Below are 15,587 nucleotides of genomic sequence, written 5' to 3' on the forward strand. Positions count from 1 at the left end.
TAGTCCTCCTTTTATGTGTTTAGATTTGTACTGGCAGTGTTGTGCTTCATAAAGGAAAAGTCATACTTCCTTTATCATCCCTTTACTTCCCTTTTATGTCCATTGGAGTTTGATGGCTGAAAGGCTGAGATAAAACAAATATTGGGAGATAGGAAGGTATTGGGCAAGTACTTCACTTTACAGGAAAAGTTAACCTCAATCTGGCAGGAAAAAGAATGTAGTGTTGCAATGAAGCATGCATTAATAAATTTGCATTGGACTAAATACTAGATATTGTTAGCACTTCCCATTTCATACACATGTAAATTGCAAAGTTACTGATGGAGGCCATTAAAGCAGTCCAGTTCTTATTGTGTCTGTTCTCTGTCATTTACTGAACAAGAGGCTTGTTGCTTTGTACTGAAATACTGTTTCAAGTTGTTAGCAATTCTTTCATACTTTGGTTTTCTGGATCTTGGTAAGAAACATGATTCAAACACATAAGATGTTAATGCTGTTGAGTGAATAATTAGAAAGTGAGAGTAATGAGTTAATCCTATGTCACTTTTGATGCCAGAACCCCTGAGCATGTCAGCTTCAGACAGCCCTCTTCAAGACGTCCACAGAATTGCTGTCTGTAGTGACGTTCAACATACCTCACCACCTGCCATGCTTTTATAATTTTCTTCCTCACCATTAAACTTATCAGTTAAGGATGGTCTGTTTCCTCACAATAAAGCCATTAATTTGTGATCTAAAGAGTGTGAAATGTCCATGAAGAACAAGTGACACATATTAGAACATCAGATAGGACCATCTGTACATCCTCCTGTAACATCTGTACGTCCTCCTATAACACCTGCAAGCTGGCATGACAGGACATAGACTGGGGTCATTGAGCGGCCACTTAGGCTGACATATGGGTACTAGCTGGGGAGGCTTAGCTGGGTCAGCATATACCTCAGGATTACTAATTCCTTGTTATGTCTTCAGACATGGTTCCTTCCATAACAGTTTTTCTCTAAGTATATGTTAAAATTAGCTGAAACATCGTAAACAAGTGATATCTTTAAAAATAAGCAAATAAACATTATTGTGCTGATCAGAGAGCGAGAAAGCGTGATTCAGACTGTGAATAATTTGAGCCTCTCCTCTGAAGGCACATGTTCCTTGCTTCTGAGGAAAGGAGGGAAAGGATAAAAGAGACCATACTTGAGAAGCAAATATGATCTCTTTTGCAGAAAGTCTTTTCTTTCACGGGAGACCCTCTCTATTGCATCTACTGTTGTTTTTTTCAAATATCACTGATATGATATTTCATCCTTCCTTCCAAAGTTCATAGTACAATGAAATACGTATGCAGGGAATGACAACTGCAGCTGGGTTCCTAAGAGGTAGATCTTGCAAACTAATTTAAGTTACTATAATCTCCTATAGTATGAAAAACATGGGGAAAAAATCTGCTAGTCATAGCAAATCCCATGTGTATTCAAGCCAGCTCCCATTCTTTCTCAAATCTTTGAATTAGGTACATGCTGTGCCTTAAGTATCATGAGTTTCAGGAATATTTATGCCTTCTGTGAGGACTGAATTTTTTCAGCTGTCCTGTTCTTTTTAACAAGTTTCCTTATTTTCGCACAGTTTCCCATTTGAACTTTAGTAAAACAGTAGTTGATATTCTTTGTTCTTTTTCTCTGTCTTGTCATAGCTTTTCTGTGTGTTACTGTGTATTTTGAAATCTAGCATTGAAGTGTCTCACTGATCGTTTTCCTTCTGTACTGATGTGCTCAGTTTATTGGTGTCTTCACTTGGGGCAAAATTATATTTACATTTTGATATTTGTAAATTGTTCTTTCTCTTTAAAAATAAACAAAACACTGAAAGGTATGATATTTTGATGCCTATTATTATTAAAGGTATAAAAAAAGTTGTTTAACACAAAACAACAAAATGTCTTATTAGTGCAGGGTAATTAAAAACGCACACTAGTGAATTAGTACTTTATTAAATATATCCTTCAAAAAATTGTGCGCATGGTTATTTCACACCTAAACAACTGAGATTATTTCTTTTGGATATTTTATGATAAGTATACATAATATTTTTTAAATAGTTAGAAAATAGGTTTTGGAGTAGTGTTCTACATTTTTAGCAGATAGAGTCAAAAAGACAAAAAGAATCTTTTAAAAGAATGTTTAAAAGGCCTTGCACAATTATGGAAAGAGTGTCCACTTTGCTGTAACCTGCACTTGAATTCTTAATGGAAAAATAATAGTAGGATAACTGTCATGAGCATAACATTAAAAAAGTCCTGATTTTATTCAGCCCAGATTTTTCCATTATTTGGACCCTAGTTTAAGAGGCAGATCAGTAAACTTCCTCAGAATCTCTTACCAGAGTAAGTGTTGGCCTTATTATATTTACCCAAGGATTAGTGGAAAAAATATTTTGTGATATTTTTATTTGCTAAAATTTCTACAGTGTAGGGTGCAGTTCCTCCCTTGTTAAAACACTAGATTTTAATAGGTGCAAAGAAGGTTGATATCTGAAACAGAAAACAGTTTACCTCTGTGAGAATAAAGGTGATAATTCTGGAAATATATTTTGGTTTGCTGTGTTTTAACTGGCCAACAGCTTTTACTCTCTTTGTGGGAACCTTTTTTTTTTCTTTTGCTCATCTGAAAACTGATCTGTAATCCATTTATGTGATTTAGTTTTCCAGATTAGGAAGATCCTCTAATTATGTTGTATTAAGAGATTGCAATTAGAATTTGTAATGGAATCTTAGCTTGAATACCACCCAAAAGGTGCAGCTTCAGAAAAAAAAAAAATAAATTTCGTAATTTGTATTTCCCCCAACTTGTCCTGTTGTAATATTGCTCTGTAATATGAATATGGTATGTTACTTTGAATCTTTCAAAGGCACTAAGTATATAACAGAGATTAAAAAAGGGATTACAGGATCCAGGATGTTCACTGAACCAGCATTGTTAAACCAGTGCTCATGGAAGATATTTATAAACTGTTCTTTTGTAGCCTGTAATCAAACACTCAATTTCAGTTTTGGTTTTTAAATCTCTTTCTCTAATTTTCTAGAAATGACAAAGGGGTGGGCTGAGGGTTGCAGTGGAACGCTCAGTGTGTTTTCTGTTAGGTCGTGATTTACATGCCTTTTGTTGCAGGACATGCATATTGCATAAAGGTCTCATTTGTTGAACATTTTTTGTTGAACATTTTGCATCTGAATAGAACTGCATAGGATTATGTATGTGTATATGCATGGTTATATGTATACATCTACATCTACATATACACATGCATGCATACATACATATGTATATATGCATTTCATCTCTAAAATTTCTCTCCTAACAGAGATAGAAGTGTGCAATCCATTTTTCTCTTGCAAAAAATTAATTTTCTTTTTTTTTTTTTTTTGCATGACAGTTTGTCTAAAGTAATGAAAATTATGCTTATTTTAGATTCTTTACATTTACTACATTTAAGCCATTAGAGATAGGGATGCATTACTTGTTAGAGGGTATACTAAGGAGTAAAAGGATTACTGGCAAATTGTTATAAGCAGAATCTAACTTCCATTATTTTACAAAGTGAGTATTTGTGATGTCTCAAGTTTTAACAAGTAAGAACAGACAACTAAAACTGACATTAAAATAACCATTAAACATCTATGTCTTTTTCAACATCACACTTCTCCATTAGCCATGAACTTTTTGTACCAATGGGAGGACCCACCCAGAAGCCTTTTTTTATTTCTCCTTTCTCACTCTACTGCTAAACTCCTTTTTTTTGCTTGTTTTCCTTCCTTATTCCTTTTAGAGCTTGGATGAAATGGATGCAGTTCGAGAAAAGGCAAGTGGTAGCAAAAAGTAGTTGGCATCTACACAAAGAATCTACTGTAGTTGCTCCCTAAGTCTCACTTCAGTGCCTGGTAAAATCGTGGAGGAGATAATTCTGGAAGTTATTGAAAAACAATGCAGTCATCGATTACAACCAGCACAGCTTCATGAGGGCAAAAGCCTGCTTAACAAACTTAATTTCCTTTTATGACAAGGTAACCCACCGATGATTAAGGGAAGCCAGCTGATGTAATCTTTTTGAGTTTCAGTAAAGCTTTTAATACAGTCTCTCACAAGATCCTTCTGGACAAAATGTTCAGCACACAGTTGGATAAACACATCATTCAGTGGGTGAGCAATTGGCTTACAGGTTGAGCACAGAGGGTAATAGTGAATGGCAACCTGTCACTAGTTGGGTTCCACAGGGCTCCATCATAGGCCCTGTGCTCTTCAACATCTTCATAAATTACTTGGATCCAGGACTGGAAGGGATAGTTTGTAAATGATGCTAAATTGGGATTACAAGAAAGGCAACTGCCAAATTCTGCATCCGGGAAGTGTCAACCATAGATGTACATACAAACTGGGAATGCTGGAGAGCAGCACCATGGAAAGAGATCTGGGGGTCTGGGGCAATGGCAAGTTGAATATGGGTCAGCAGTGCCCTGGCAGCCAGAAGGCCCAACCGTGTCCTGGGGGGCATCAGGCAAAGCATCACCAGCCAGTTGAGGGAGGGGATTTTCACACTCTTCTCTGCACTGGGGTGGCCTCACCTTGAATACTGTGTGCAGTTTGGGGCACTGCAATATAAAAAAGATATTAAGCTGTTAGAGAACATCCAAAGGAGGACAACGAAGATGGTGAAGGACCTTGAGGGGGAAGCCGTATGAGGAGTGGCTGAGGTCACTTGGTCTGTTCAGCTGGAGAAGAGGAGACCTCATAATGATATACAGTTTCCTCATGAGAGGAAGCAGAGGGACAGGAACTGATCTCTTCTCTGTGGTGACCATTGATAGGACCTGAGGAAATGGCTTGAAGTTGTGTCAGGGGAGGTTTAGGTTAGATATTAGGAAAATGTTCTCTACCCAGAGGATGTTTGGGTGCTGGAACAGGCTCCCCATGGAAGTGGTCACAGCACCAAGCCTGCCAGAGTTCAAGAAGCGTTTGGACAATAAATACTCTTGGGCACATGGTGTGACATTTATGGTGTCCTCTGCAAGGCCAGGAATTGAACTTCAATGATCCTTACAACTCGGGATATTTTGTGGTTCTGTGTTTTGTGATGTCCAAAAGTTTTATTTGCAAAGGCTGTTCTGTATGAACAAAGACAATGCCTAAGCTACAACTTGTAGAATATTGGAGGGATAACTTTAAATAAACCAACTTGTGTATTGCAGGTAGTCTGTTGGGTAGCTTACTCTTCTGTGGTTTATGTGCTGTTCATGTGCAGGAACTTGGCTATTTGTTTTATGTCGTGATTTGTGTGGAGTAACTGCAGAACCTGAAGTGAAAAGCAGAACAAGTGGATGAGTTATGGAGATACCCAATCATTAAGTGTAAATCAGCTCTTTCATCTGAACCTTGTTGTCCTATGGGAAGCTACTGTTTTCAAATGGTCCCAATGGTCAAACACGTTCACTCTGACAAGTAGAAGCAAGAAATGACTGATAGTGAGAACTGTTTTGAACAAAGGTACATTCTTGTCTGTGCATTTTTATCTTCACTCCCTCTCCTACTTTCTTTCCATACTGTTACATTTATTTTTTCTTGTCATGGTAATTGTATGTTACATGTGTGTTGTGTGTTGTTATATGTCCAGCTGCCTTCTCAGCTCCTAACTTAGAGGTAAATGTAGTCCTTGTCAAGGAAAAGGATTAGACCAAGTACAACCTTTTGAAATCATCAAAAAGTGCTTTCAGAAATTTCTCAAACTTTGAACAGAAGGAGAGACTCTACTGAGCCAAAGAGAAACCTGAATGCTTTAATAGACTGACACCTCCAAAGGAACAGAGGCACACAGGGAAATACATATACTATTGTATCATGTGGGATGGATAACGTCTTTAATCACAGTTTGTCAGCAGCTGGTTTCAAAAGGCTGGTGGGAAAGGAAGAAAAAGCAAAAGTGTTGGCTGTAACTAATTCTTACGTATATCAGACCTCAAAATTTTGAAGCTATTTGAATGAACACTCTGGTGTACAAAGACCACAAGAGTCAAGGGAATCTCAGAGCGCATTAAGATGTGAAATCTCTGAGCAAACATGATTGCAGCTTTAATTAACTAGTGATTTAAAACCAGAAGGGACTAATGTGGTCATCTAGTTCAAAATCCTGTATAATGCAAGTATTGATCAGACAATTCCTATGACCTAATTAAACTAAAGTATAACTAGGAAAACACAGATCATGATTTAATTTTGTGTATGTGTGTGTTCAAAGATGCAGTCTTGGAAAATTTCTCTAGTGTTTGGAAGATAAAATTTAAATCTAATTTCTATTGTCCATTGTCTAGTTTCAAATTCCAGCAATATTGACAACTCTAATGACTTCCTGTTAGGTCTGTTTTCTTGTAGGTACTCTGATGAAACGTAAATACCTCTTACGTATTTTCTTAAATTTACCAGACTAATACTTTGTGTTTTTAAATGGAAAGCATGTTTGTGGTAATTTTTTGAAATACCTCTGCTTTTCAGCAGCATCTTTCCATTGATGGCATCAAAAACTATATAGAATATTGGTAATAGAATAGTAATGGTTACACCAGTAGGAAATCTTAGAATACTATCACAAGGTGATTTGTGGGGAAGACCTCAGAAGATAGTGTAGTCCAAGTCCTCTGATGAAAGAGTCAAATAGAACTCTGTGTGTTGAGTATGCTAAGCTGTGAAATGTTCTTTTTTCAACCACTTAATCCAATACACATCTGTATGGTTATTTTTCATTATACCCACTGCCTACACTATATGGGGTGAAAAAGGTTCTGTTGCATGATCACAGTGCTGTGCTTATGGCATGGCCTCCAGTTTGGAAAGGGGATGTCAGCAGATATCTGTTATTGGGCTTTAAATATTCTCATAGGCCTGTTGTTGAGACCTAGAATATCCGTGTGGAGAATCTAGCCATACAATTTAGAAACCCTTATGTGTTATTGAGCATTTCCCTGAATTATACTGTCTGACTGCTCATGTTCAACTGATTGTTCTTCATTATTTACTCAACCAGGAGCATCTTTTCAGAGTTACAGCTTACTGGATGAGCAACAGTATCCTTTGGGAATGTGGCCAAATACTTTCATTCACAAAGATATTAATTCATGCTTGGCCTGTTAATAAAATACATAATTTTCTTATTATTAGTTATCAAAATGATTGAGTTCTTCAGATTTTTAGAGGAATTATACTGGCAGTGTTAACCAATTTTAATATGGAAAATTTTACTTATTTTCAAAAGTAAAACTGTACTGATAAGAATCATTAAACCTATCCAGTCAGACTGAGGGTTTTAAGTTATAGATAGTACTTATAATAGCTACAGATAATAGTCTGGAAGTATATTAAGAATGGTATTCTGAATCAGAGATACTGTTAATAATTTTTTATTATCTTTCTCCTCTTGATCAATGTAGCATATATGAAATATATATTTGAATCCTGATATGAACAGGTTCTTATCTGTTGTAAGTCTCAATATCATGTGCAGTGGTGAGAGATTTTCTCAGTGAAGGAATCTTTTTAACCAGATGACAATTTCACAAAGAGATTAATATTCTGAACATGGTAATGATGTTAGTGGTTAATAGTATAGAACATAATGAGGCTATATGCAAGGAGGTCATCTTAACACTCTCCTCTTGAATAAAATTCCTTTTGCTAGAAGTGTAGGTTATAGAAGGATGCAGAAAAAAATGAGAATAAATTAAGGCCATCAAGAAAAGGATATCCGTTTGATTTCTGTCAAAGGTAACACCCAGATGGGAGCATAAATAGTAGTAAGATACTTAGTTGTATTAAGTGAAAGCCTATTCTGAAATTTCTTATGTGACCATCCTGCTATCTCTTTATAGCTGCCTATTTAAAACCAGTACTTTGTTCCTCTAGAAGAATGTAATTTCCTCAGAAAAATAACTCTTGGGAATTAGTAGAAATATACAAATCCCATCAATGGGATAAGTAACACTATTTTGCCAATGTTATATTTTACCTTCTACTTTCTTCCTTCCTGTTTTAGCATTCCATTTCCCCTCTAATTCTGATAATTGCAGTATCACAGAACATACCAAGTTGGAAGGGACCCATAAAGATCATCAAATCCAACCCTTAGCCCTGCCCAGGACCCTCACCAAGAGTCACATCATGTGCCCCAGTGTATCATCGAAACGCTTCTTGAACTCAGGTTTGATGCTGTGACCATGTGGGAGGAACATGTTGAATGTGTGAGCAATTTATGTTGTATGTTGTACTTTTGTAGACTTTTATAAGCTTTTATATAGTTTTATAAGTACTGTAAGTTATAAGTGCCAAGATGGCTCTGAGTCTCTTTGCTAGAACAAAAGGAAATCGGTGCCAAGAAGAAGGTGGAGTTTGATAAAGTAAATAATTGCCTTGTTACCTGTTAATAACCAATTATAAATGTATTTGTAATGCATGTTTACATCTGGACAGTGACCTGTAACCAATTATGTGCTTCTTGTCACGAGACCTTGTTTTCAGATACTATAAAAACTCTGAGCTATCCTAATAAATCGGACATACTGAAGATCTCATAGGTTGTATTCTTATGTCTCAGAGCCCCTCCGCCAACATGATCACATTGCTGGGGAGCGTTTTCCAGTGCCCAGCCACCCTCTGGGTGAAGAACCTTTTTCTAATATTTAACCTAAACCTCCCCTGACACAACTTCAAACCATTCCCTTGGGTCCTGTCACTGATCACCACAGAGAAGAGATCAGTTCCTTGCTCCTCTGCTTCCCCTCATGAGGAAACTGTAGATCGTTATGAGGTCTTCCCTCAGTCTCCTCTTCTCCAGGCTGAACAGACCAAGTGACCTCAGCCACTCCTCATACGGCTTCCCCTCAAGGTCCTTCACCATCTTCATTGCCCTCCTTAGATGCTCTCTAACAGCTTAATATCTTTTATATTGCAGTGCCCAAAACTGCACACAATATTCAAGGTGAGGCCACCCCAGTGCAGAGCAGAGCGGGACAATCCTCTCCCTCGACCGGCTGGTGATACTTTGCCTGATGCCCCCAGGACATGTTTGGGCCTCCTGGCTGCCAGGGCACTGCTGACCCATATCCAACTTATCAACCAGGACTTCCAGATCTCTTTCCAAGGCACTGCTTTTCAGCATATCATTCTCCAGCCTGTATGAACATCTGGGGTTGCCCCATCCCAGGTCCAGAATCCAACCCTTTCCCCTGTTGAACTTCATATGGTTGGTGATTGCCCAGTCCACTAATTTTTTGAGGTCTATCTTTAGGGCCTCCCTGCCTTCACGGGAGTCAGCAACTCCTCCCAGTTTTGTGTCATCTGCAAACCTGCTCAATATCTCTTCCCTGCATCCATGTCGTTTATGAAGATGTTGAAGAGCACAGGGCCCAAGATGGAGCCCTGTGGAACCCCACTAGTGACAGGTCACCAGTCTGATGTTCCCCCATTCACAGTTACCGTCTGTGCTCAGACTGTGAGCCAGTTGCTCACCCACCACATGATGTGATTATGCAGCTGTTTGTCCAGAAGGATCTTGTGAGAGACAGTATCAAAAGCTTTACTGAAACTCAAAAAGATTACATCAGCTGGCTTCCCTTGGTCATCTAGGTGGGTTACCTTGTCATAAAAGGAAATCAGGTTGGATAAGCAGGACTTTCCTCTCATGAAGCTATGCTGGCTGGGACCAGTGACTGTGTTGTCTTTCAGGTGTTTTTCAATACCTCTCAGAATAATCTCCTCCATAACTTTACCAGGCACTGCAGTGAGACTGACAGGCCTGTAGTTTCCAAGGTTCTTCTTCTTGCCCTTCTTGAAAATGGTAGCAATGTTTGCCAGCTACCAGTCAGTCAGAGCCTCTCCAGATTCCCCATGGACACTTGTGTAAATGTCTATCTATGAGTTAAACTCTGGACCATGTGTTGTTTGTTTATTTTTTGTATCTCATGAAGCTGTAAGTAGGAAATACACATCCCAGAGCAGTCAATTAAACATAATTTTGAAATCTTAAAGCTTCTAAGTGTTTCCTCCAACCTCCCTCTGTTGGGATATTCCAAAGGTGAAATATGCCATACCATTATTTTATAGTTATATTTCTATCACAGATATGCTCTAAGAACATAAATTTTTCTTATATTTTCTTAGAAGTTTTCTTAAATGTTCTTAAACATTCATTATATTTGTCATATAATACTACCAGAACATGCTTTCTAGGAGTGCACTTCACACCTCTCCAACCCCTAAATGGCAGTCTGTCCATGGGACCTGACTGGCATTAGTCCAAACTGAATTCCCTTGGAGCACAAAGAACAGGTATTACTTCATTACCACATCCACAACAACTTCTTCCTCCAGTGGTAGACAGTTGAAGTAATCTGACCCAGCTTTTGATTTTCCTTTCTCTGTTATTGAGGTAGTAGTATTAAGCAACATAATTTGCTTTTAAATTGTGTTTTCATAATCAAGATCATTATGTTTTCATGATCAAGACATCATTGCACCATAACATTATGAATATCAATAGGATTGAAGGGTGGAACGGTAAACTAATTTGAAGGCCACACAAAACTCAGAGTAAAAGTCATGTGTCTTTATTCATGAAGTTGTAAGTGCTCAGCCACATTTCATAATATCATAATGGACACCAGGGGATCTGTTAATGTCATCAGCTTCCAATTATTCTCTTGATTAACTGTTTATTTAGTCTCATTATACAGTTGGATGTTCTGTCTTGCTTTGTCATTTACAATTGGCATGGTTTCCAATGATCACTCGCACCAATAATCCTATCTCACATTAAAAAGGAATTTTAGGCAGTTGTATGTAATTCCTACCAAGATAGCTTCCTTCTGTGCTAGAAGTGTGCCCGGGAAGAGAAGGCTAGAAGCTTGCATAGTTTCTAGATACAGCCTTAAAGTAGTTCATGTATCATTGGTGGTAAATATGTTTCCTAATATGCTGAAGAAAGCAGGCCTCTATGGTTGCTGCTTAGAAAGTCACATAAAGTTGGCATTTTCTGGTTTGTTTGTTACTCTGCTTAACACTTGCAGAGCTTTTCTATTCTTTGGGTTTAGGATTAACATCTATTCATAATTTCATCTTGAAAGGTCCTTGGAACAGTTTTGAAAGAAACATCTAGGAGGCAGATTTCTGTTTCAACCTGAACTTGTTAATAAAACGTAGTCAAATATGAAGGGAACTAATATGAAATCTCTTTCACATTCTCTGTGTTGCTCACACTCACACAAGCTCTGTGGATGACCAGTTAATAGCACCTGAAACTAAGTAGAGTTCCCTTAAGAAGGAACTTTGACACTTCCATGGTTTGGAGGAGTTGCTGTTTAACAGGAGGAGCTGTTAGTGCCTTCATGACAATAATATTTACAAAGAAAAATGGATTATTGAAGATGTGGAGGGGAAACTTAAGCCATTATTTGGCAATGCTTATGCTTTGCTTCATCAATTACAGTGATTTCATCTTAACCTCAGACATTTGAGTGTAGGCATTTTAGGAAGTTAAAAATCCTATCATTAAAATTAAGGTGTGTGTGAATCTGAGGTGGAAATGACCATGGTGGGGACTAGATCAAGGATTCATTCAGCTCATATGTTTGTGCACAAAAGCACGCTGCTTTGGAAGTAGCATAAGAAATGGCTAAAACTTTTTCACAAAATATTATTCTACTCTCCAATAAGTTGCAACTGAGGGATCTCCTGATCCAGATGTGCAACTTCATATCCATGAATCTTTGTGATTCAGATTTTCCCTGTTCTTTTGGGAATTTTTGCCTATCTACAACACCCTGCTGCAACAAGTTTCCACAACTTAACTGCACATTGTGTAATATACCTTAGTTTTCTTCTGAGACTACTACAGTCTTCTCCCTTTATTGAACAAGTTGTTCCTTATTCAACTTTTTTGTGTCACTCCTGATCATACCATCTTGGTTGTAACCTCTCCAAATTATCTCTTTCCAGCCTTTTTTCTTTTTTAGATTCTTTTTATGTTTGAAACAAAAGTTATATGATTGTTTCAAGGAACAAGGTAATTTGGTTTCGTTAGCAACCTATAGATTCCATTGTTGCAAGCATCAATGTTGATTATGTTGGGTGTCTCAAATATTTGGTGCTATCAAGAAACACAGCTTTGTACCCTAGGAGCAATTTGCCACCCTAGGTAAAATATTTGCCAGATTCTTTTTGAAATATGAAGATACATTAATACTTATGTAAGAAAATATTTTGAAAAGAAAGAATAGCAGGAGAGACTTACATAGGGGATCTCCTGTTGTAAAGGAAATATGCCTTTCTTAAAAAGATTGACTAAAAGAATAATTCCTAGAAAGATGGAAGACACTTTGACACTACAGTGTTGCAGTACTTCCTTGCATATAGACCTTCTTAATGTGTTGATTTTTAAATGATCAATTAGATTTGAGAACTAAAAAACTGATTATTTTTCTTCAATTGTTCCAGAAAATGGAGCCCCGGAAAGTTGAATTAAAAACAAAACAAAACAAAAAGAGTAGGAAATATGTTGGATTGGGAATATTAATTCAGTAATTTAATTTTTATATATATGTATACATTTATTTTGTATATAAAAATTATTATGTGAACTCTTTGTAAACAGATTTATATGCAAATAGTATTTAAACAAAACAAAACAAAACAACAAAAGCCCTTCTCCACAAAAAAACCCCACCAAAGCTGACAAAAAGAGCAATCACCCAACCAGCCAATATTTTTTTCTTTTTTTTTTGGGTGATTCAGAAGACAGCACCAAGTCAATGTATTTACATAGCATAAAATAAATGGATGAACTATTTATCATTTATATGTAAATATGAATTTTCAGTCATAGTAGTTTTTATTTTTGTTTAAATTTTAGTGACTTCCCCCAGAAACACGAGAAGTGAAAATGGTAAAGAAAATGGACATGTGTTCTAATTGCACTTTTGGTGAAAGAATGAAAGTCCTTAAATGATGATATATTACTCTGTAGACTAAGGTACAAAAATGCTAATTTATTGCTAGACTGCAGCGTCCAATTTGCATTCCAAATCAGACTGCAGAGCTCCCCAAATTAGTAGGTGCCCTCACAGTGTATTTAACCTATGCTTTTCCTGAGCAAATTCCTAACAGTATATGTGTTTGTGCATCCTTCCTCCCGTACATATGCACGTGTAGTGCTTCACCATTTTAACAAGATCCAGTTATTTTAGTAGAGATTTGAAGAGTACAGCTAATCTGAGATATTAGGAATCAGAAAAAGAATTGATACAAGTACTGTTTTAAACTGCTGAACTGCCTCTAAATTCCTGTTTACTGTGACATTGATAGATAATGTGTAGGGTGCATATAATTTGCAGTCATTAATGTCGTATGTTAAATTGTGCTTGTATGTGTGTGTAGACACATACACAGATACAAAATGGTATTGTTATAAATGTGTTTTTTAGAATACTGTGAGGGTAACAGTGTATATTTGTTGCTAGTTCTAGATGATACAGATACATGAGAAGAGGGGAAATGAAGAGTCATATTATTCTTAAATGTGCTGATACAGGAGGAGGGGAGAGGCGGGGGTGGGGGGAGATTGAGAGAGAGAGAGAGAGAGAGAGGGAGAGAGGGAGAGAGGGAGAAAGACAAGTAATACAGCATAAAGAACCCACAGGCATTTGGGCTTTCCCACTTCAGTAGCAAATAGGGGGAATTATGGGTTGGTGGTCTGCTTCCCGTTAGAAGGACACCCCTCCATCTGTTTTCAGTACAGCCGGTTTTCAATTTAAAATACAGATTTCAATACAAACCTCAATTTCTTTACTCCATTTTATATGCAAAGTGAGGCTTATGAATCAGTGTCATTGCCATAAGGGTTCAGACCAAATTTCCCCCCAAAATTCACAGGCTGTTCATTTGAATACCTGCTTACAGTGGTACACAATGGGCAGCTTTGAGAAGAAAAATTGATAATCTTCACGGAAGAGTAATTTGAATGAAATTACACTTGACAGCCTGTCTCCAAGCAAACAAGGAGAGCGAGGGAGCCTTAGCTAAGCTCTGAGGACTTGCCTAAGCCTCTGCTGTTGGAGCTTCCCAGGGAAAAAAAAATCCACACTTTTTCCTACATCTGACTGAAGCTTTTGATAATTCTGTGTAGCTGTTTCTAGCGAAGAAAGGTAGCCATGGAAGAGAATATGGAAGAGGGACAAACACAGAAAGGTATTGTGTTAAATTTGCTTTTTCTTTGCATGGAGATAATTATTTGGCAGTTCCTTATTTGCTTTAGCAGCATGCTGCAAGGTTAGGGAATATCCGTATGTGACAGATGGAGAAAGATATATTTTTTCATATCATTTGCTTAATTTGTCTCTCTGCAATAGCACCTAGCTTTAATATAGGGACTGTCATCTGATATCTAGTATTAAAAGAATCTAAATAGCAAATTTTGCATGTATACTAATAGCGTTGCGAGCATTTAATGCAGCCTGCTTCCCAGACCAGTCTTTGTTAACCTTCATTTATTTCATGTTTTCACGCTTGTCTAGCTAGGTCAAGGGAGTCTAGTGTGAACTATGAGAGAGCTACTCACACAATATTCGGAGCCATTTGCAGTTGGATATCTAACAATGTAACCGGTATTTACACCTTGAATGAGAATCTGGGCTGAACAAAGACATGGGGTATATTTTGTACATATTTAGGCAGTATTGAAATTTCTCTCTGCCTTTTTTCTACTTTGGTTTTGCAATGTGTTTAAGCAGCCTTGCTATGGTTCTAATATTTGCATTGCACAGATTTGCATTTTGCAGAAATGAATTTTGCAGTTTGCAGCTGAAATTGCTGTAACAAGATGTACACAGCATGTTCAGAGCATTTCTGTTCCACAGCTTCTGGTCAAGTTGAAAATAACTGAATGTTATGGGATGTGTTAGCACTTAAAGATGCAATTTAAAGTGATTGTGGACTAATTTTTAAGGTGTGGATCTTTGATACATACAATGTTTTCAGTCTTTTCACTTAAGTGTTATTCTGTGCAAGCGACATGACAGCAGTGAAAGGAACCAAGGTTTTTTCGTTTTACTTTAGTGCAAGCACAGAGGGTAATCCTAGTGAATATTTGCCATGTTAAATTTTTATACTTTTACATTTATTTTGAGTTCACTTCCACTTTTGAGGAGGACATAGGAACTCATCAAATAATTTAATATAAATTGCCTGTAAAGGCATATTTTTCTGCACTGATGACATATTCTGTTTTTCTGCTCCCTGATCAATCTGCTTCCTACATGTAAATGTCATGCTTTCTCATTATAAGTGACCCATTTAGACAGAATGAAGCTTTGAATTGTTTATGGTCTTGACTTGATCTAGATGCACAGTAGATAGTGAAAAGAACATTAAAGGAGGATATATGTGCCCCCTCTGCGTATATATACGTATGTTTATAGATGAATAGATTAATATCTCTTTGGTGATTACAGCAGTTTTTTCAGTTGAATTTTATTACTTGCAAATGACAGAAAGAATAGGAAAGTA

General features: G+C 37.1%; 1 protein-coding gene across 1 annotated transcript in view; it reads left to right on the forward strand.

Moving 5' to 3' along the window:
• Positions 1-13,661: 13,661 nt before the first annotated feature.
• GPM6A (glycoprotein M6A) overlaps positions 13,662-15,587 on the forward strand; it is a 114,465-nt gene continuing 112,539 nt past the window's right edge. The window contains exon 1 of the mRNA XM_050337645.1: positions 13,662-14,270. Within this exon, the coding sequence (XP_050193602.1) occupies positions 14,234-14,270 (37 nt within the window). The 5' untranslated portion in view covers positions 13,662-14,233. The remainder of the gene's footprint in view (positions 14,271-15,587) is intronic.

Source organism: Myiozetetes cayanensis, unplaced genomic scaffold (genome assembly GCF_022539395.1).
Source record: "Myiozetetes cayanensis isolate MyiCay16 unplaced genomic scaffold, myiCay2020 scf7, whole genome shotgun sequence".
NCBI lineage: Eukaryota > Metazoa > Chordata > Aves > Passeriformes > Tyrannidae > Myiozetetes > Myiozetetes cayanensis.